The sequence below is a fragment of the Peromyscus eremicus genome, chromosome 6 (assembly GCF_949786415.1).
Source record: "Peromyscus eremicus chromosome 6, PerEre_H2_v1, whole genome shotgun sequence".
NCBI classification, from domain to species: domain Eukaryota; kingdom Metazoa; phylum Chordata; class Mammalia; order Rodentia; family Cricetidae; genus Peromyscus; species Peromyscus eremicus.
In genome coordinates, this window is record NC_081421.1 from 68,768,890 (window position 1) to 68,789,544 (window position 20,655).

The window sequence follows — 20,655 nt, forward strand, 5'->3', positions numbered from 1 at the left end:
GACAGGGTTTCTCCGTGTAGCTTTGCGCCTTTCCTGGAACTCACTTGGTAGCCCAGGCTGGCCTCGAACTCACAGAGATCCGCCTGCCTCTGCCTCCCGAGTGCTGGGATTAAAGGCGTGCGCCACCACCTCCCGGCTCCGTTTCCTTTTTTTATTCCCCTAAAATCTTACTTCTTTTAAAGATTATTTTTATTTTAGGTATAAGTGTTTTGCCTGCATGTATTTCTGTGCATCACATATATGCGTCTCCAAAAATGTCTGGAATTCAAGTTAGACAGCTTTGAGCTACATAATATGAGTGCTGGGGGACTGAACTTGGGTCCTCTGCTAGAGCATCAAGTATACTCTTAACTGCTGAGCCATCCTCCAGCCTAACTCAGACACTCAGAACCCACATAGGCTAGGTGTCATAGCACACACCTGCAACCCTAGCACTGCTGGGGGAAGATCCAAGGAGTATGATGGCCCACCTACCCACCAGCCAGCCAGCAAGGCTAACCAAGCCAACTGGTCAGGAGTTCAGTGGGACACCCTGTCTCAAGACATAAAGTGAAAAAGATGTAATAAGACACCCAACATTAACTTCTGGCTTACACACACACATATGTATAAGCAAACAAACATACAAACACATACACACACACACACACACACACACACACACACACACAAATACAAACACAAAATATAGCCATGAATGGTAGCATGAACCTATAATCCCAGCATGTGGGAGATGGAGGCAGGAGGATTAGAAGTTTAAGAACAGCCTTGGCTCTACAGGGAATTCAAAGCCAGCTTGGACTACAGGAGACATAGCTCAGTAAATAAAGCACTTGTCATGCCAAGTTCATGATCAGAGTTCAGATTCATAGAATCCATGTAAAAGCTGAGCCAGTGTGGTGATTGCCTATAATCCTAACAGTCAGGAGGCAGAAACAGAATATCCTCAAGGCAACCTGGCTAGCTGGAGTTGGCAAGCTCCAGGTTTAACCAATAACCATGCCTCAATAAACAATAAGCAAAGTAGATAGCAATTATGGAAGGCATCCAATGTCAACTTTGGCCTACAAACATGCCCAAACACATATGAACATGCAAACATAAAATTTAAAAACTCAAAACCAAAAAGACTCTGGAATATGTTAATTTCCATGTTAACAAAGATTAGCAGAAATTGATTCTTCTGCAATTAAAACCAATTGTGGGTCTGTGGAAATAGCTCCGTGGGTAAGAACTTTTGCTATGCAAGTGTGTGGACTTGAATGACTCCTTAACACCCATGTGAAAAAGTCATGGATGCCTGTAACTCCAGCTTTAGGGATTAGATACAGGTATATCCTGGGAGTTCTCTGGCCAGCCAACCTAACCAAAATGGTGAGTTTCTGTTTCCGTGAGAGATCTTATTTCAAGGCAATCAGGAAGAGAGGAATAGAAGAAAGAGGACGTCTTCACACAATGGATGAGTGCACAGGCACAACACACAGAGAGATGAAAAATAATCAGTGTGAGAGGGAGAGGCAGGTGGACTGTTGTAGGTTCAAGGCTAGCCTAGTCTAACATAGACAGTTCTAGGACAACCAGGACGACACAGAGAAACCTTGCCTCAAAAAAGCAGTCATGAAGGCAGGAGAGAGAGCACAGTTGGTAACATGCCTACTTTACAACCATGAAGATCTGAACTGGACCCCAGAATATACATAAACAAGCTGGCCATGGGCATGTGCACTTGTAGCACTCACATGACAGCTCAGAACCAGCTCTAACTCCAGCCCCAGAGGATTCAAATGCACATAGACATATACAAGCAAGCAAAACACTCCCACAAGAAGGTAAACAGCACCTGAGAAGTAGCCCTCACAGTGGACCTCTGGCCTGGGCATATGTGCACGCACAGCTTCTATAGGAAGCACTATGCAGGCAGCACTAACATATGTTCTATGTGAAAACATGAGAGCAGCCTTCTTTACACCTAAGTGCCTTAGAAATGAAATCAAGCTCTTCCATCAGATGCTAGTACCAGTCAGAATCTACTAGTGCCCACTCTGGCTACAAAGAACTATCTATAAGGTAGCCAACAATGCTATAACTGCAAACAAACTGCAACACCAAAACAAAATTCAGGCTTTTCAACATCTTGTGGTTGATATATTGTGCACCTGAATAAACTGATCTGGGGTCAGAGAACAGAAGAGCCACTATATTAAACATAGGTTTAGGCAGTGGTTGCACAGGCCGTTAATCCTAGCATTCAGGAGGCAGAGATCCGTCTGGATTTCTGTGAGTTCAAAGCCACATTGGAAACAAGTCAGGCATGGTGACTCATGCCTTTAATCCCAAGAAGTGATGGCAGGAAACAGAAAGGTATATAAGGTGTGAGGACTAGGAACTAGAGCCTTTTAGGCTTTTAGCAGCAGTTCAGCTGAGATCCATTTGGATGAGGACTCAGAGGCTTCCAGTCTGAGGAAACAGGAACAGCTGAGGAATTGGCCAGGTGAGGTGGCTGTGGCTTGTTCTGCTTCTCTGATCTTCCAGCATTCACCCCAGTAACTGGCTCTGGGTTTGTTTTTATTAGTAAGACCTTTTAAGGTTCGTGCTACACCATCTTAAGAAAGACAGAGTAATCCCAGCACTTGGGAGGCAGAGCCAGGCGGATCTCTGTGAGTTCAAGGCCAGCCTGGACTACCAAGTGAGTCCCAGGAAAGGCACAAAGCTACACAGAGAAACCCTGTCTCGAAAAACCAAAAAAAAAAAAAAAAAAAAAAAAAAAAGAAAGACAGAGTAGAGTTCAGGGTCACTTACGTGGTCGGCAAATGGGATACAGCTCTGACTGAGTGACATAGGAGGCATACCCATCATCAAAGAAAATCAGAAACCTGCAGAGGAGAGAAACGAAAAAGATTGGGGGGGGGTTATAGGATATTTTATCACACAGACTATTTTTTCATACTTTTATTCTCTGAATCACAGACCATTGAAGTCTGCTTTTATTTCCACCCACAGACTTTCCCTTATACCAACCAAGCATCACCCGTTTTCTGCAATACAGTTGTTCTTCTGGGCATGGTGGCACACACCTTTAATCTCAGCACTAAGGAGGTAGAAGCAAGAGGATTCTTATAAATTCCAGGCCAGACTGTCTACATAGTGAGTTCCAGGCCAGCCAGAATTGCATATGATACATTTCTCCAATCCCAGCACTCAAGAGACAGAGACAGAGGCAGAGGCTTGTGAATTTGAGACTAATCTAGAATACGTTAAGAAGTGTGATGGCAGCCGGGTGGTGGTGGCGCACGCCTTTAATCCCAGCACTCGGGAGGTAGAGGCAGGCAGATCTCTGTGAGTTCGAGGCCAGCCTGGTCTACAGAGATCGATCCAGGAAATCTTGGCCATGGCATCAACAGCTGGGCACTGTGCTCCCAGCTCCTATTCCCTTACAGTCTGCCATCCTGTCCAGGTACCTGAGCTTGTTCTTGACGTTGGGGGTCTCAGCTACAATGCCAGCGTACAGCCAGACCTGATTTCCATCTTTGTATTTGGCCACCACTCGACTCCCCACAAACAGCTTGTCAGCAGGAGGGTGGTAATCATAGGCAATATGGTTGCCAGACAGCAGACTCTTTCCTTTGTTGTCAAATTTCACTTTGTACTTCTTTCCTAGACCTGGGTAAAAGACAAACAAAATTAAAACAAAACAAATATCCACGACACAACTCTAAGTCCTGGCTGTGATGTAGGAGACAAAAGGAAAGGCTTTGGGGAAAGAATCAGCAATGGAGACCTACAGGCTACCTTTCCTTAGGCCTTCCTCTAGCTTGAACATACCAACAGTCTGGATGGCAATAAGGGTGCCCTTGTGCCATGTCTTAGTCCTCTTCTTGCCCAGAATCCGCATGCTGACTACCAGGTCCCCATCTTTGCTCAGTTCTCCAGACATCTGACCCAAGGTTCCTATAGACAGACACACGGAGTTGTTATAAATAGTGATGTCATAGGCTAGAGAAAGGAAAGTTCAAGAGGGCAGTAGGGTAGGATGGGCATGTAGCTCAGCTGGTGGAGTGCTTACCCTAGCATGCACAAAGCCCTGAATTTCAAACTAAGTACTGCAAACACCTGGCATAGTATGTCAGGCCTAAAATCCCAAGTACTCAGGTAGAGAAGGCAGGAGGATCACATGTTTAAGGTCATCCTCAGCAAAATACACAGCTCAAGTCCAGCCTGGGATATAGAAGACACTATCACAAACAAAGAAGGTAGTATAGGAATAAAGGAAACCAAAGTATTCTGTGACCATTAGCCACTTTTGCTGCACTCTTGGAAAAAGGCAGAAACACAAGACACAATTGTTTATGCTAACGGAGAAACAGAACATTAAATACAGAACCTCCCGAAGTTCCCTTCGGCACACACTACCAGCATGTTCCACCACAACCAGCTATCCCTAACTCCTTACTAACAGCAACAGCAACAGTTAACATCCTGAGCCACCACATCAAACAATCTCAGACTGACTGTGGACATAAAAATAATATTAAAAGAATGGGGCTGGAGAGATGGCTCAGAGGTTAAGAGCACTGACTGCTCTTCCAGAGGTCCTGAGTTCAATTCCCAGCAACCACATGGTGGCTCACAACCATCTGTAATGAGATCTGGGGCCTTCTTCTAGTGTGCAGGCATACATACAAGCAGAATACTGTATACATAATAAATAAATATTTAAAAAAATATTAAAAGAAACTGACAATTAGAACAGGATTTTGAGACGCAAAGCTGATTGTCAGTAACATTTCAGAAAGAACGCGCCTCTTATTTATGTAGCTAACCCTCAACACTAACCTTTATGTAGATCCTGGGAACTGCTTTTCTTGTTGACAGCATCCATGAACTTCTGGACATCCTGAGCTGATTTTCTTAAAGCAGCCATAGCTTCACGGAGCTGTACGAAAATGGAAGGGGTGAGGGGAGGAGGATGCAGTTATCAGTTATCAGGAGTTAAGACACAATGAGAAGGCCAGGGACTTAGTGAGACAGCACTTGCCTAACATGTGCAGGGACCCCTGGTTCACATCCCTAATGCTGCAAAATAAAATAAAATAAATAAACAGGAAAAAGAATACTATTTGTGAAGAACTTGTCTTCAACAACCAAAAGAGATTCAATTATATTTGGAGGGAGAGAAAACTTCTCAATTTTTCTGCATTTTTTGCAATATCCACAAGAAGACTGTAACTAATGGGGCTTACAATATGTGAATACATTGAAACTGACTGTATGCTCAGGCCAAACTTTATTCCCACTTTCAAAAGCTTCTTCTACTTTTTTTTTTTTAAAGATAGGGTCATCTGAGCTGGGTGGTGGTGGTGTACACCTTTAATCCCAGCACTTAGGAGTTAGAGGCAGGCAGATCTGAGTTGAGGCCAGCCTGGTCTATACAGATCGAGTTCCAGAACAGCCAGGGCGAAACAGAGAAACCATCTGGGGGCGGGGGAGATAGTGTCATCTACATTCCAGGCCTGCCACGAACTTATTAAGGAGCTGATGATGACCTTGAACTTCTGATCTTTCTGCCTCTGTCTCATCAGTATGGGATTATAGGCATGCACCACCACTAATCTAATGGTGTAGTACTGGAACTGAACCCAAGGCTTGCTGCATGCTAGGCAAGCAGTGTACCAAATGACCAACATTTACAGCCTACCAAATTCATATGTATTCTTTTAAACAAGTAACTGAATTTTTGGATAATTTAAAAAATCTTAGATTTACTTATGAGTACAAGTGTGTATTTGCCTGTATTTATGTGTATCACTTATGTGCTTGCTGAAGTCAGGACATTAGATTCCCTGAAACTGGAGTTATGGATGGTTATAAGAGATCATGTGGGTGCTGAGAACTGAACCCAGGTCCTCTGCAAGAACAGTGAGTGCTCTTAGAGCCACAATTCTAGCCATAGATTTATTATTATTATTATTATTATTATTATTATAATTACTAAAGTTTTTGTAGCTCTAACTAGTCTGGAAATCCCTATGTAAATCAGGGTGGCCTCAAATCCACTGAGATCTACCTCTCTACTGGCCTCTGCCTTCCTAGAGCTGAGATTAAAGGTGTGTGCCACCATGCTCAGACAAATTTATTGTTTTTAGGGTTTTTGTTTTTTGTTTTTTGTTTTGTTTTTCGAGACAGGGTTTCTCTGTGTAGCTTTGCGCCTTTCCTAGAACTCACTTTGGAGACCAGCCTGGCCTCGAACTCACAGAAACTCGTCTGCCTCTGCCTCCCGAGTGCTGGGATTAAAGGAGTGCATCACCACCGCCTATTTTGTTTTTTTTTTTTTTTAAGACAGGGTCTCTCTACACAGCTCTAGCTGTCCGGGAACTCACTATGTAGACCAAGCTGGCCTTGATTTCCGAGATTCACCTGCCTCTGCTACCCCAGTGTTGGGATTAAAAGTGTGTGGTACCAGGCCTGACTTTGTGTTTTATGTACGTCTGTGTAAGTCAGTGTCACTTGTATATAGGTGCCTGCAGAATCCAGAAGAGGGTATTGGCTCCCTTATAGTTAGGTTACAGGCAGCTCAAAGCCTCCCAACATGGTACTGGAAATGAACTCAAGTCCTCTGCAAGAGCAGTCTGCTCTCTTTAAGCATTGAGATACCCCTTCAGCCCAATTTCATGTTTCTTAACTTTTTACAGCCAACCCAACTAACCTTCTGGTCTTTTGGAGTTCTGCTCCCAGCATCACCTATGGAAGAAAAGAACTTTATGAGTATACAGATATAAGTACTAGAATTTTCAATGAAGCAATAATTGAATGAACTCAAATTATAAGTAGGAAAACATTATTTATAAAGTCTGGGATGGCTGGGTGGTGGTGGATAACATCTTTAGTCCCAATAGAGGCAGGTGGATCTCTAGAGTTCAAGGCCAGGCTGGTTTACAGACTGAGTTCCAGGACAACCAATGCTACACAGAGGGACCCAGTCTCAACAAAACAAAACAAACAAGTCTGGAGATGTAGCTCAATGGTAGAATGCTTGCATAGCATGCCTAAGGCCCTGGGTTCAATACCCAACACCAATAAGGAAAACAATATGCTCTAAAAAAATACATTTACCAAAATATTGATGGAAAGCAGGGCCTGGTGTCAAAACCTCTGAACCCAGCTACTTGAGAGATTGAGACAGGAGCATGGCACCTGCTGTGGCTACAGAACAAGAACTAGGCCAGCCTGGGCAATTTAGATCCTGTCTCAAAATAAAAAGTGAGGTAGGGCAGGAATATAATGAAATATTTAGGCCAGGCTAGTTTATACAGTGAGTTGCACACCAACCAAGATCAAAGGCCAAGGACTAGAAAGAGGGCTCAGTGGCTAAAAGGGCTTTTACAGGACCCAGGTTCGGTTTCTAGTAGCCATGTCAGCAGCTTACAACTTCTTGTCACTGCATCTCAGAGGATCTGGTGTCCTCTTCTGAGCTGAGTCCAGTTATACTTACACATTCCCACACACAGACAGACATTTTTTAAAACATATAATTAAAAAATAATAAAAAAAAATCTCTAAAGAGCAAAACTAACATTTAAAAAAACATTTTTTTAAAAGATTTATTTTGTATACAGTGTTCTGTCTGCATGTATGCCTTCATATCAGAAGGTGACACCAGATCTCATTAAAGATGGTTGTGAGCCACCACGTGGATGCTGGGAATTGAACTCAGGACCCCTGGAAGAGCAGTCAGTGCTCTTAACTGATGAGCCATCTCTCCAACCCTACAAAACCAAATTTTTAAAGCCCCAAACCAACCAAACAAATAAGCATAAGGCAGGTGGGGTCACATTTTCTGGTAACATATATGAGTTCCTAGGCTCAATTCCCAGTACTGGGGACAGAGGGTAGTGAAGCAGATCTGGAAATAAAAATAGTAAATGCCTGCCAGTGCTTACTTCTAGATGAAGTACTGAGGTAGTCTATAACACTTAAGGTATTCACCATCTATTTGAATTTCTTTCTTTCTTTCTCTCTCTGTCTTTCTTTTTTTCTTTTTTTGGTTTTTTGAGACAGGGTTTCTCTGTGTAGCCCTGGCTGTCCTGGAACTTAGACCAGGCTAGCCTAGAACTCACAGCGATCTGCCTGCCTCTGCCTCCTGAGTGCTGGGATTAAAGGTGTGTACCACCACTATCTGGCAGCCTATTTGAATTTTTATAGCAATTATTTATGAATTATTCACACAACTTAAAAACAAGATGAGGCTAATGAACTTGAGCAAATGCTCATTTCCTAGAAGCACTATGCAAGAGAACTACTGATGATAACATAAAGTCCCACACTTACACTGTCCACCCCATTAACACCAGGCTACTTAGTTTACATGAAATGTGGCTATTTTATCTAAGGAAAGACATTCTAAAGTTCACTTACTTCAAAAAATTCTTGGGGTTGGGGATTTAGCTCAGTGGTAGAGTGCTTGCCTAGCAAGCGCAAGGCCCTGGGTTTGGTCCTCAGCTCAAATAAATAAATAAATAAATAAATAAATAAATAAATAAATAAATAAATTAATTAATTAATAAAATAAAAATTCTTGGCAGGTGGTGGTGCATTCCTTTAATCCTGGTGCTCGGGAAGCAGAGGCAGGAAACCTCTTTGAGTTTGAGGCCAGCCTGGGCTACAAAGCAAGTTCTAGTACAGCTAAGGTTGTTACACAGAGAAACCTTGTCTGGAAAAACAAAAACAAAAAACAAATTCTTAATTTAGGTACAATCCATGTGCATGGAGTTCAGTGAATTTTAGTCCATTGATTAGACTGTGACACTATCATGTTGCACTTACTTTAAGAACATTTTCAGCCGGGCAGTGGTGGCGCACGCCTTTAATCCCAGCACTCGGGAGGCAGAGCCAGGCGGATCCCTGTGAGTTCGAGGCCAGCCTGGGCTACCAAGTGAGTTCCAGGAAAGGCGCAAAGCTACACAGAGAAACCCTGTCTCGAAAAACCAAAAAAAAAAAAAAAAGAACATTTTCATCAGTCCAAAAAGAAACTCCATGCTCATTACCCATCATTCCTTTCCCTCCACTTTCCTAAACCCAGGCAACCAGAAATCTACATGTAGTCTGTCTCTATGGATTTGCCTGTTTTGGACATTTCATATAAATGAGTCATATAACATCTGTGGTCTACACAGGTCCGTCTGTTGTAGAACATGTCCGTACAGTTGTACAGCTGAATAGCAGTACCCCACTGTAAGGAGACACCATGTATTTGGTTGAATCTTTCCTCAACCCATCTGTTTCTACAGTTTAGCAGTCATGAATAATGCTAAAATAAACATTTGTATGCCTTTTTGTTTTTTGAGAGTGGGTCTTCATGTAGCCCAGGTTACATGATATTTGTTTACACTGTGTGAAGCTATATCATTGTGATTGGTTTAATAGAGCTGAATGGCCACTAGGTAGGCAGGAGAAAATAGGCAGGGCTTCCAGGGAGAGAGAGGAACTCAGGGTTAGAATTCAGGTGGACATAAGATGCCAACAAGACATGGAGTGAGTCGGACATACAGAATGGAGGAGAGATAAAGAACTATGTGGCAGAACGTAGACTAATAGAAACAGGTTAAGTTATAAGAGCTGCTTGGGAACAAGCCTAAGCTAAAGGCCAACCTTTCATAATTAATAATAAGTCTCTGTGACATTATTTTGGGGCTGGCAGTCCAAAGAAAGTCCAACAAGAGAGTCAAACACCACCAGGCTGGCCTGGTATTTACTATGTAAGAGGAAGCTGACCTTGACCCCATGATCTTTATGGTGTCACTTCCTGAGTGCTGGTTTTACAGGCATGTAATACAGTTAAAAAGTGGTTCTGATTTACATGTCACCCCATGATGAGTGATGCTGAGAAATCTTATGTATTTATTACTTATTACCATAAATAAACCTACGAAAGCACACGTGTAATCTCAGCATTTAATAGAGAGGCAGAAAGATCAAGAATTTAAAAGTCATGTTTAGTAACACATTAAGTTCTAGGCCTGCAGAAAAAAAGAAAAAAAAAAGTTCTAGGCCTGTCTGGGTTACAAAGACCCTGTCTCGGAACAAACAAAACAAACTTGAAACTATCCATTAAAAGCATTTGACCCTCCTCATTTTTGAGATAGGGTCTCATTTTGTAGCCCTGGTTGGCTCAGAACTTGCTATGTAGACTAGGCTGCCCTCAAATTCAAAGAGATTCAACTACCTCTAACTTCCAAGTGCTAAGAAAAGGGGCATGTACTACCATATCCAGCCTCCAAAACCTTAAAAATAAAATTATTTTCATTGTCATATTATAGAACTCTTTCTATATTCGAGGCAATAGTAGACCTTTCAAATTTTGTCTTTGCTTTTGAGATGGCCTCACTCTGCCAACAAGGCTATCCTGTAACTATGTCATCAAAGCTGACCTTAACTCACAGTAATCTGTTGTGAGATACTGGATTATACAGTGTACAGATATGTCACTGTGTATTGGTTTAATAAAAAGCTAAAAGCCCAGCCGGGCAGTGGTGGCGCACGCCTTTAATCCCAGCACTCGGGAGGCAGAGCCAGGCGGATCCCTGTGAGTTCGAGGCCAGCCTGGGCTACCAAGTGAGTTCCAGGAAAGGCACAAAGCTACAGAGAGAAACCCTGTCTCGAAAAAAACCAAAAAAAAAAAAAAAACGCTAAAAACGGGCGGTGGTGGCGCACGCCTTTAATCCCAGCACTCGGGAGGCAGAGCCAGGCGGATCTCTGTGAGTTTGAGGCCAGCCTGGACTACCAAGTGAGTTCCAGGAAAGGCGCAAAAGCTACACAGAGAAACTCTGTCTCGAAAAACAAAAAACAAAAAACAAAAAACAAAAACAAAAAAAACAAACAAAAAAAAACAACAACGCTAAAAGCCTAATAGCTAGGTTGGAGGTACAGGCAGGTCTTCCGGACAGAGAGCACTCTGGAAAGAAGAAAGGGGGAGTCCTCAGCTGGACACAGAGGAAGCAGGACATGCAGGAGAGGTAAAAGCCACGTGGCAGCATGTAGATGAACAGAAATGTGTTAAAGTTGTAAGAGCTAGTTAGAAACAAGCCTAAGCTAAGGCTGAGCTTTCATAATAAGAAGTCTCTATGTCATTATTTGAGAGGTGGCTGGTAGGACAGACAAAGACTCGTTACCGTAATCCTTCTACCTGAACTCTGAGTCACTATTTCCATTAAAAAAAAAAAAAAAAAAAAAAAGAAAGCAAATCCTGTCAGGAGCAACAATCACTGGTAAACATAGGGAGCCTGGAATTCTCATACTTCAACTTTGAGAACGTTATGTATGTCAGTCAAATGTTTAATCACTGAGCTATCTCCCCATCACTGATGAAAATGTAAACTGGTATTACTGCTCTAAAAAAACCATGGCAATTTTGCCTAATAAGCAAAACATATATTTATTATAATGCCCACAAAAACATTTAATCAAAAATGTTCACAGCAGCATCATTCATAACAGCCCAAACTGGAAAGAGCCCAAATGTAGGACAACTCTAGAGAACTGGTGTTTTCCATCTGGATCATGGGGACCCAACTCAGGTCAGAGGGCTTGATGATAAGTACCTTCACTGGATGAACCATTTCCCCAGTCCTGCTCTCAACTCTGGCCAGAGAGCTTCTTTTAGCAGTGGGCAGCAGCAGTTAATGCAGAGACTGGAAACCGGTCAAAGCACTTAGACTAAGCCCTAAATGGAACACCTATAAGCACCCCAGCGTGCATTGCAGAAGGGGGTGGGATGGGGGAGAAGTGCTAGGAAAGGATGTCTTCTGAATGTGATAGGGAGGACTCTGGGACTCATCAACTCAGCAGCTCTGGTCACCTACCCAAGACCTGCACAACATCAAGTCAGTCAACATTCCATCAAGGATGGGGGAGGGGTACCAGGCCCCACCCCTCCCTGAGGAACTATTGGCAGTTAAAGGCTGCTGGGGGAGGGAGAACAATTTTTCTTCAGGGATGTAGCCACTGGTAAGTCGCCCATGATCCATCCAGTAAAGAACTCTACACTCACGCATGTGCAAGTGTAATGCCCACGCGTGAGCCCCCAACCCCAAGACCACTAAGGAGCCAACTTCCAATGTAAGAATAAAAGGTTTTGTTTATTCCGGCCCAGGCAGGGACCTCCCTGACAGACACCACTTTAGCAGGGGAAAGAGGGGAGGTGCCGAGCACTCACTTCAAGGGTTTATATAGGAAAGGTTCACATGCAGAATATGTTACATATCTCGGGGGCTAGGGATGAGGTAAGCATAGGTTGCTAATTGCTAACAGGGTTCAGGGTATCTACAGAGACATAAATTTCTATTCCCTATGTCCTGCTTTTGTTGATACATTCAGATTTATTGTTGTAGACCTACACTCTCTAAAATTCAACTTCTGGTCAACTGAGCCCATTACTCTTTTTATCTTGTTTTGCCAAGTCTAGGATACACAGACTTTTTGTCCCAGCTTTATCTTTCCCATAGGTTCAATTTTTGATCAGTTCAAAAAAAACGCTGGTCAGCAAATACCTCTAGAGGAAGAAGGGAGAAGGAAGGTCTTTCAAGATGGTTACTAATTTTTCCCTTTCACAAGCAACTCTAATTAAACACAGTGGATTAGAAAATAAAAATTAGTGCTGGGCGGTGGTGGCGCACGCCTTTAATCCCAGCATTTGGGAGGCAGAGCCAGGCGGATCTCTGTGAGTTCGAGGTCAGCCTGGTCTCCAAAGCGAGTTCCAGGAAAGGCGCAAAGCTACACAGAGAAACCCTGTCTCGGAAAAAAAAGAAAAGAAAAATTAGCCAGGTGGTGGCGGCGCATGCCTTTATTCCCAGCACTCGGGAGGCAGAGCCAGGCGGATCTCTGTGAGTTCGAGGCCAGCCTGGTCTACAGAGCAAGAGCCAGGAAAGGTGCAAAGCTACACAGAGAAACTCTGCCTCAAAAAACAAACAAAAACAAACCAAAACTATAAAAAAGAGCCAGGTATGGTGGTACATGCCTAAAATAATTACAACACTTGGGAGGAGGAAGCAGGAAGGCCTGCTATGGCTGCATAGTGTGTTTGAGATCAACCTGGACTTGTCTCAAAAGAACATTCACTAAGGAATGAGTGAACAATGAAAATCTGGTGCATATGTAAACGGAGTATTATTCAATCTAAAGAAGAATGAAATCACATTTTTAGGAAAATGGAGGGATTGGTGATCTAAGACACAAACAAGCTCAACACACCCACTCAAATACAGGATGATAGTTGATATAACTAACAGAGATGTCATCTGTCAGACTGCGTATACCCATATAGAAGGGAATATGATAGTCTGCACAGCATATGCACATGAATTATGCTGCAGCCTACTGCACTGGCCTGCTGCTGGCCCTCAGGTTTCTCAACAGGTTTGGCATGGACAAGATGTTAGCATTCTGGCTAGCTCCTTGGGGACCCACCCAGCGTCCTGTCATCTTATGTAAAGTCCCCTTTAAGAGAAAACCCCTCCCCCTTCTCTCCTCTCTTCTTTCCTCTCTCCCTCTCTCCTTCCATGAGGCTGTGCACCTCCGTTTTTCTCTCTTCCCTCTCCCCTCCCCCTTTAATAACAAACCTCTCCATGTGGATGCCCTGTCTGCATGGCATAACTTTCCACCGGGCCATGGTGCTGCCTGCCTGCTGTGTCTATTTGCATGGTGCACTTTTCATCTTGGCTCAAACCCGCCAAGGTTGCCGCACGCTGTTTAACAAGATCTATGAAGGGCAAGTGGAGGTGACTAATGATGAATACAGTGTAAAAAGCATTGATGGTCAGTCTGATGCCTTCACTTGCTATTTGGATGCAGGTCTTGCCTGAACTACAACTGGCAATAAAGTTTTTGGGGTCCTGAAGGGAGCTGTGGATGGAGGCTTGACTACCCCTCACTGTACCACACATTCCCTGAGTAGGCTTCAGAAAGCAAGTTTGGTGAAGTCCATCAGAGGCACAGCATGGGTCAGAATGTTGCAGACTACATGCATACCAATGGAGGAAGACGAAGATGCTTATAAGTAACAGTTTTCTCAGTTCATAAAGAGCATCGTGACTCCAGACATGGTGGAGAAGATGCATATGAAAGCTCATGCTGCTAGCCGAGAGAATCCAGACTATGAGAAGAAGCCTAAAAGAGAAGTGAAGAAAAGGTGGAACCACCCCAAAATGTCCGTTGCCCAGAAGAAAGACTGAGATGCTCAAGAGGGCAAGCTTCCTTAGAGCTAAGAAACAGGCTGTTGAAAACTAAAGGAATTTTCTATTAAGATTTTTTTCATAAAAACAAAGTTACTGACCAAGCATAAAAAAAAAAAATGAAATGAATAATGAAAATCTGGTAAACGGAGTATTATTCAACCCTAAAGAAAAATGAAATCACGTGCTTTCAAGAAAATAGAAGGACTTAGAATGGGTATAAAACGAGGTCCCTCAAGCCGGGCGGTGGTGGCGCACGCCTTTAATCCCAGCACTCGGGAGGCAGAGCCAGGTGGATCTCTGTGAGTTCGAGGCCAGCCTGGGCTACCAAGTGAGTTCCAGGAGAGGAGCAAAGCTACACAGAGAAACCCTGTCTCGAAAAACCAAAAAAAAAAAAAAAAAAAAAAAACCGAGGTCCCTCAATCTCAGAAAGGAAAGAAAAACATTTCTTCCTCATATTTGGACCTTAGACTATAATGTATACAATGTAGCATACACATATAATATGTAACAAATGTACATATAGGTACAACATAGCATGTAGAAAGGACAGGAAAGGGTAACACTGGGTGATGAGAAGAATGGAATGCTGGTGAAAGACACAGAAGACGACATAAAACTAACTTTCTTTTTTCTTTTTACTTTCCAAGACAGCGTTTCTCTGTGTAGCCCTGGCTATCCTGGAACTTACTTCGTAGACCAGGCTGGCCTTGAACTTAGAGATCCACCTGCCTCTGCCTTCTGCCTCCTAAGTACTGGGATTAAAGGTGAGCAGCACCACAAATGGCTAAGGCTAACTTTTTCTTCTTTGAACTCTGTCATGAATTTTTCAGTTTTTGTTTTGTGTGTGTATGTGTGCCTTAACAAAAGTACAACTGAGAGTGTATGTGTGTGGTCTTAGGTATATAATAGTTGAGGCCAGGCATAGCGCACATGCCTTTAATTCCAGCACTTAGAAGGCAGAGCTAGGCAAATTTCTTTCTTTCTCTCTCTCTCTTTTTTCAGTTCTTCAAGACAGGGTTTCTCTGTGTAGTTTTAGTGCCTGTCCTGGATCTCTCTCTGTAGACCAGGCTGGCCTTGAACTCACAGAGATCCCCCTGGCTCTGCCTACTGAGTGCTGGGATTAAAGGCTGGTAGGCAAATTTCTAAGGCCAGTCTTGTGTACATACTGTTTTCTAGGCCACCAAGGCTACTAGTGAGACCATGTCTCAAAAGAAAATAATTGACAGTCAAAAGTGTAAAATCCAAAATGAAGCTCCATAGCTTCAAAATGGCTATTCTACTGTACAGAAATTCATATATAGACTTTTGATCTGGACTGTGTTAATCTAGCTGCATGATGGTTTTTATTTCCATGTTCTTTATGCTAAAGTGATTTTTATATTAAAACTAAGTGACAGGATACACACTGCAAGTTTCTAGTTATATCTATAAGTGACAAAAGTATGGAGAAGGCAAGATCAGTAGTTGTTAGAGGTGACCATGAAAAGTGAGGCAAATAGACCAAAGGAATATTGTGAAGTGATACAAATTTTCTAAGCTTGGATTACTACATAAATGTACTAAAACTCAAATCATACAGTTAACATGTATATGTTTTTTAAAAAGACTTATTTATTTATTTATTATGTACACAGTGTTCTGCCTGCATGTTTGGTGAATGACAGAAGAGGGCACCAGATCTCATTAGAGATGGTTGTGAGCCACCATGTGGTTGTTGAGAATTGAACTGGGCTTCTGGAAGAGCAGCCAGTGCTCTTAACCTCTGAGCCATCTCTCCAGCCCCACATGTATATGTTTTATGTTTCATGACTAATACCTCAACGCAATCCCATATAACAGAAATCCCAGCACACAGGAGGCAAAGGGAGGTGTTTCATTTTGAGTTCGAGGCCAGTCTGATCTATGCAGCAAGTTCTAGGACGGCCAGGACTACATAGTTGAGACTCTATCTCAAAAAACAACAAAAGGCTGGGGAAATGGCTCAGCAATTGGGAGAACTGGCCGATCTTCCAGAGGACACAAGTTTGAGTCCCAGAACACACAAGGAGGCTGACAACCAGACAAGACTCAGTTTCAGGGGATCCTATGTCCTCTTCTTGCCTCTGTGGATACTGGGCACACACATAGTAGACATGGCAGACATACACACCTGTATGCAAAGTATCGATACAAGAAAAAAAAAACAAACCCACCACACTTAAGAGAAAAATAAAAACAAAACATACACCCCTCCAAAAAAAAACCCACAACAGCTAAAAAACAAACAAAGAAAAAACAAAAAGCAAACAAAAGACAAAACCAACTGTTATAGAGTCCAAATAAAGGCTAAATTTACCTATTAAGGTAAGCCATAAGCCACAGAATAAATCTGGTGTGTTGGCCCATGTCTGTAATCACAGTACTTAGAAAGCAGAAGTACTGCTACAAGTCTGAGGCTAGAATGCTCTACTTGATGAGTTCTACACCAGCCAGATACAGTAAAATCATTCATATCGTAAAATAAAAGTACTAGAGAGATGGCTCAATGAAGAAAGTGCTTGCCACAAAAGTTCCAAGTCCTACAGTTTGGCTCCTCAGAGCCCAAGCCTGGAATCCTAGTACTCACAAGGTAAAGACACATTGTAAGGTGGCACTCTACATAAGCTAGAACTAGCAAGCTCCAGGTTCAGTGAGACCCTCACTCCATAATAAAGTGAAGGAAGAAAGCTGTAAACCTCTGAATTCTACATGTAAGTACACTTACATACATACATGTACCCACATACCCAAACATGCATATGAGCATATATACTGTGACCATTAATGTCAAATTCACAAAATTTATTTATTTATTTATTTTTGGTTTTTTGAGACAGGGTTTCTCTGTGTAGCTTTGCACCTTTCCTGGAACTCACTCTGTGGCCCAAGCTGGCCTCGAACTCACAGAGATCTGCCTGCCTCTGCCTCCCGAGTGCTGGGATTAAAGGCTTGCGACATCACCGCCCGGCCAAAATTTAAAATTACTTGGGAAATGCACTCTGTGAAAGCCAATGGGGAATTATTCTGATTGTGTAGAGATGGAAGAACCTGCCCACCGTGGGTGGTTATCATTCCCTAGACTTCATAAAGAGAAAAGAGCTAGCTGAGCAGCAGCATGAGGTATTCTCTCTTTGTCCCAGACTTGGGATACAATGTGATCAGATGTTTCAGGCTCCTGTCACTGGGCCCCCACCATGAGGGACTATGATCTGGAAATGTGAACCAGAACAATCCTCCTTTCCCTTCAATTGATTTTGTCAGAATATTTTATCATAGTAACTGAAAAAGAAATTAAGACATAGGCAAACCACATATAAACACATGGGAACAAAACAGAAGAGAAATAAACTTTATCGGAAACGGGAAAAGGAAGCAGTCAGGATATAGCACACAGGGAACATTATGGTACTAATAACACTTGCTTTTTTCTATTATAAGCCAGGCAATTTGGTAATGGAATTGTTGATGATATGTTTCCTTATTTACTACCTGCTCATCTTCTAGAATTATAGTTTCCATTCTAAGAACTAACGTACGTACTTTTTTTCTTTCTTTGTCGGTCTTTTTGAGACAAGCTCTCACTTTTTAGCTCTGATGTCCTGAACTCACAGACATCTGCCTGCTTCTGCTTCTGGAGTGCTGGGACTAAAAGTGTATGCCACCACGCCAGGCCCACTCTAAGAATTTTCTAACTAAAGCTCATCATTTACCTGAATCAATACTGAGGACATCATCATCTTCATCGGGAATCTCAATTATTTCTGTGGGCTGGGAAGCTTCATCCTCGGAGCTACTGTCATGATACTGTAGTCCCAGCTTAGAGTAGAAATCCTTCACCAAAGACTCACAATTAATCACGGCCCTAATATTGGAACACATTAGAAAAGATCAAAGTCAAGGGAGAAAGTAAGGTATTAGAGCATTAGAATTTATACACATTTATGAAATGCTAAGCCTAGGAGCTCACACCTGTAATCCTGGCACTTAGGAGCTTGAGGTACCAGAACTGCCCACATTTGAGGTAAGCTTGAACAATACAATGAGTTCAGGGCCAGCAAGGCCTATAGAGTGGCAAACTTTTAAAACAGCAACAACAAAACAGTAACAAAAAATTATATATATTTAAGTATAGACTGTCTGCCCTACATGTTCCAAAGTATCTACTTAGCATGTTGTTTCCAAGCAATTATTACATGAAACAACTTGCCAGAGTTGTATCTTTCCACCTGCTGGAAGTGAGATGACCTGGCCCTAATTGTCTATATGGATTTGGGAACTAACAATAGGGTATTAAATAGTGGCTTAATTTCTCCAGGCAGATTGGCACACAACTTCACCTTTAATCTCAGGAGCAAAGGCAGGTGAATCTCTGTGACTTGGAAAACCAGCCTCATCTATATAGTGAGTTCCAAGAAAATCAGAGCTATGTAAAGAGACTCTGAATCAAAAAAAGGAAAATAGGGGCTGAAAAGATGGCTCAGCAGTTAAGAGCACTGGCTATTTTTCCAGAGGACCCAGGTTCAATTCCCAGCACCCACATGGCAGCTCACAACTGTCTCTAACTCCAGTTTCAGGGGGTCTGACATCTTCATACCAACCCACATAAAATAAAGTTAAATAAATATATTTTTTTAAAAAAGGAAAATAAATAAGCTGGGCAGCAGTGGTGTATGCCTTTACTCCCAGCACTCGGGAGGCAGAGGCAGGATTGACAAGGCTACACAGAGAAACTTTGTCTCAGAGAGAGAGAGAGAGAGAGAGAGAGAGAGAGAGAGGAGAGGGAGAGAGAGAGAGAGAGAGAGAGAGAGAGAGAGAGAGAGTGGGAGGGAGAGGGAGAGAGAGAGAGAAGAGAAAAAAGAATAAATAAATAAATAAATAAATAAATAAATAAATAAATAGTGGCATCAGTTCAACTAGTTCATCAATAATCCAATATTCCCCCTAAGTGCAATACTCTAACATCATCTACCTGGTTATCTGAAGTTGCAGTGGCAATCTGAAACAGATATTCTGGACGAATTAGTAATTTATTAATGTTACACAGTTAAAGACAGCAAGTTGAGAGGTTGAGGATGTAGCTCAACCAGTAGGATGATTGCTGCTTAGCTCTTGGTGCTATCCCAAACACAACATAAATTGGGCATGCTGGTCCACACCTACATCCCAAGAACTCAGGATGTAAAATGGCAGGATGATCAAGAGGGTCGAGATCATGCTCAGCTACAAAGCAAATTCCAGGCCACACTCTGGTACTGGTGAGACCCTAACAGAGCAACCAAACAAAAGCTGGACTGCTTTACTGCAGCACCTGGGAGGCAGCAGCAGGCAGATCTCTGCAAGTTTCAGGCCAGCGAAGGCTAGATACTGAGATCCTGTCTCACAACAAAAAGAAAAACAGTGCTGCGTGGTGATGGCACACGCTTTCGATGTCAGCACTTGGGAGGCAGAGGCAGGTGGATCTCTGTGAGTTTGAAGCCAGCTTGGTCTACTGGGTGAGTTCCAAGACAGCCAGGGCCACACAGAAAAAAAAACTGTCTCACAATACTGCCCCCCTCCAAAAAAAAAAAAAAAAAAAAAAAAAAAAGGAAAATAGAAAACAGCAACTCCACAACCCTCACTTCCCGGCGATCTTACTAAGGAAACAGTTTCAGTACAGGAGGAACACAAAAGAATTGGAGTCTTTACCCTCCCACTGCTGACCATATACACAGGGGGAAGTGTATGCTGTCACTCTGCACTATAAACCCTGAGGAGTGGAAGGTCCCACCTGACTCAACTCTGCCCTCAACAATCACCCTAGCAAGCCTGCAAATGGACATTTACTTTGGCTTCCATGAGTCCTTACCTGGATGCATCATCAAGTAGCTGGTCAACATAAGCCACCTCAGACTCTTTCTGTACCACCCACGTCTCCAACTCCGCTAGCTGCTTCTTCCGCTGCTGGATACAGTCCATCTTTTCCAGTTCTTCATCAATGAACTGACGAAGTTCCTCCATGGAGATGCCCAGCTCTTCGACCACGGCCTGCTGCAGCTCCGCAATGTCTTCGGAGTCAGCTGCAGCTGGTGCTGCGTCCAAACTGATGCACCCAGGGAGGGAGGACATGCTTTTGCCCTGTGCAGAACAAGAAACAAAACTGACCCTAAGCTCAGCTCTCAGACAGTTTCAGTCTCGTAGTGAAACGCACCCCTATCCTGCGACCTCTTATTCACATAGTCTGTCCTCTCTCCTCTTCCTCCTCCGGAACGCGATCCGGAGATTTTCTAGGGAAATTCACCTTCTCATACAGACCAACGGGCCTGGATAAGAACCAAGAGCTTAGAGGGCTTGGAGAACACCAACATGCACTAGGGAATACTCAGAACAATGTTTCAGAAAACCGAGGAGTGCTTCTCTACAAGGTAGTTCTGGG

General features: G+C 42.9%; 1 protein-coding gene and 1 pseudogene across 1 annotated transcript in view; one reads left to right on the forward strand and one right to left on the reverse strand.

Moving 5' to 3' along the window:
* The window catches only part of Setdb1 (SET domain bifurcated histone lysine methyltransferase 1), a 39,607-nt gene that overhangs the window by 18,183 nt on the left and 769 nt on the right, over window positions 1-20,655 (reverse strand). The window contains exons 2-8 of the mRNA XM_059265856.1: window positions 20,089-20,357; window positions 17,954-18,105; window positions 6,704-6,738; window positions 4,834-4,933; window positions 3,823-3,948; window positions 3,459-3,660; window positions 2,800-2,873 (exon numbers count right to left, since the gene is read on the reverse strand). Of these exons, the coding sequence (XP_059121839.1) occupies window positions 2,800-2,873; window positions 3,459-3,660; window positions 3,823-3,948; window positions 4,834-4,933; window positions 6,704-6,738; window positions 17,954-18,105; window positions 20,089-20,348 (949 nt within the window). The 5' untranslated portion in view covers window positions 20,349-20,357. The remainder of the gene's footprint in view (window positions 1-2,799; window positions 2,874-3,458; window positions 3,661-3,822; window positions 3,949-4,833; window positions 4,934-6,703; window positions 6,739-17,953; window positions 18,106-20,088; window positions 20,358-20,655) is intronic.
* Window positions 13,200-14,277, forward strand: LOC131912799 (large ribosomal subunit protein uL18-like; annotated as a pseudogene).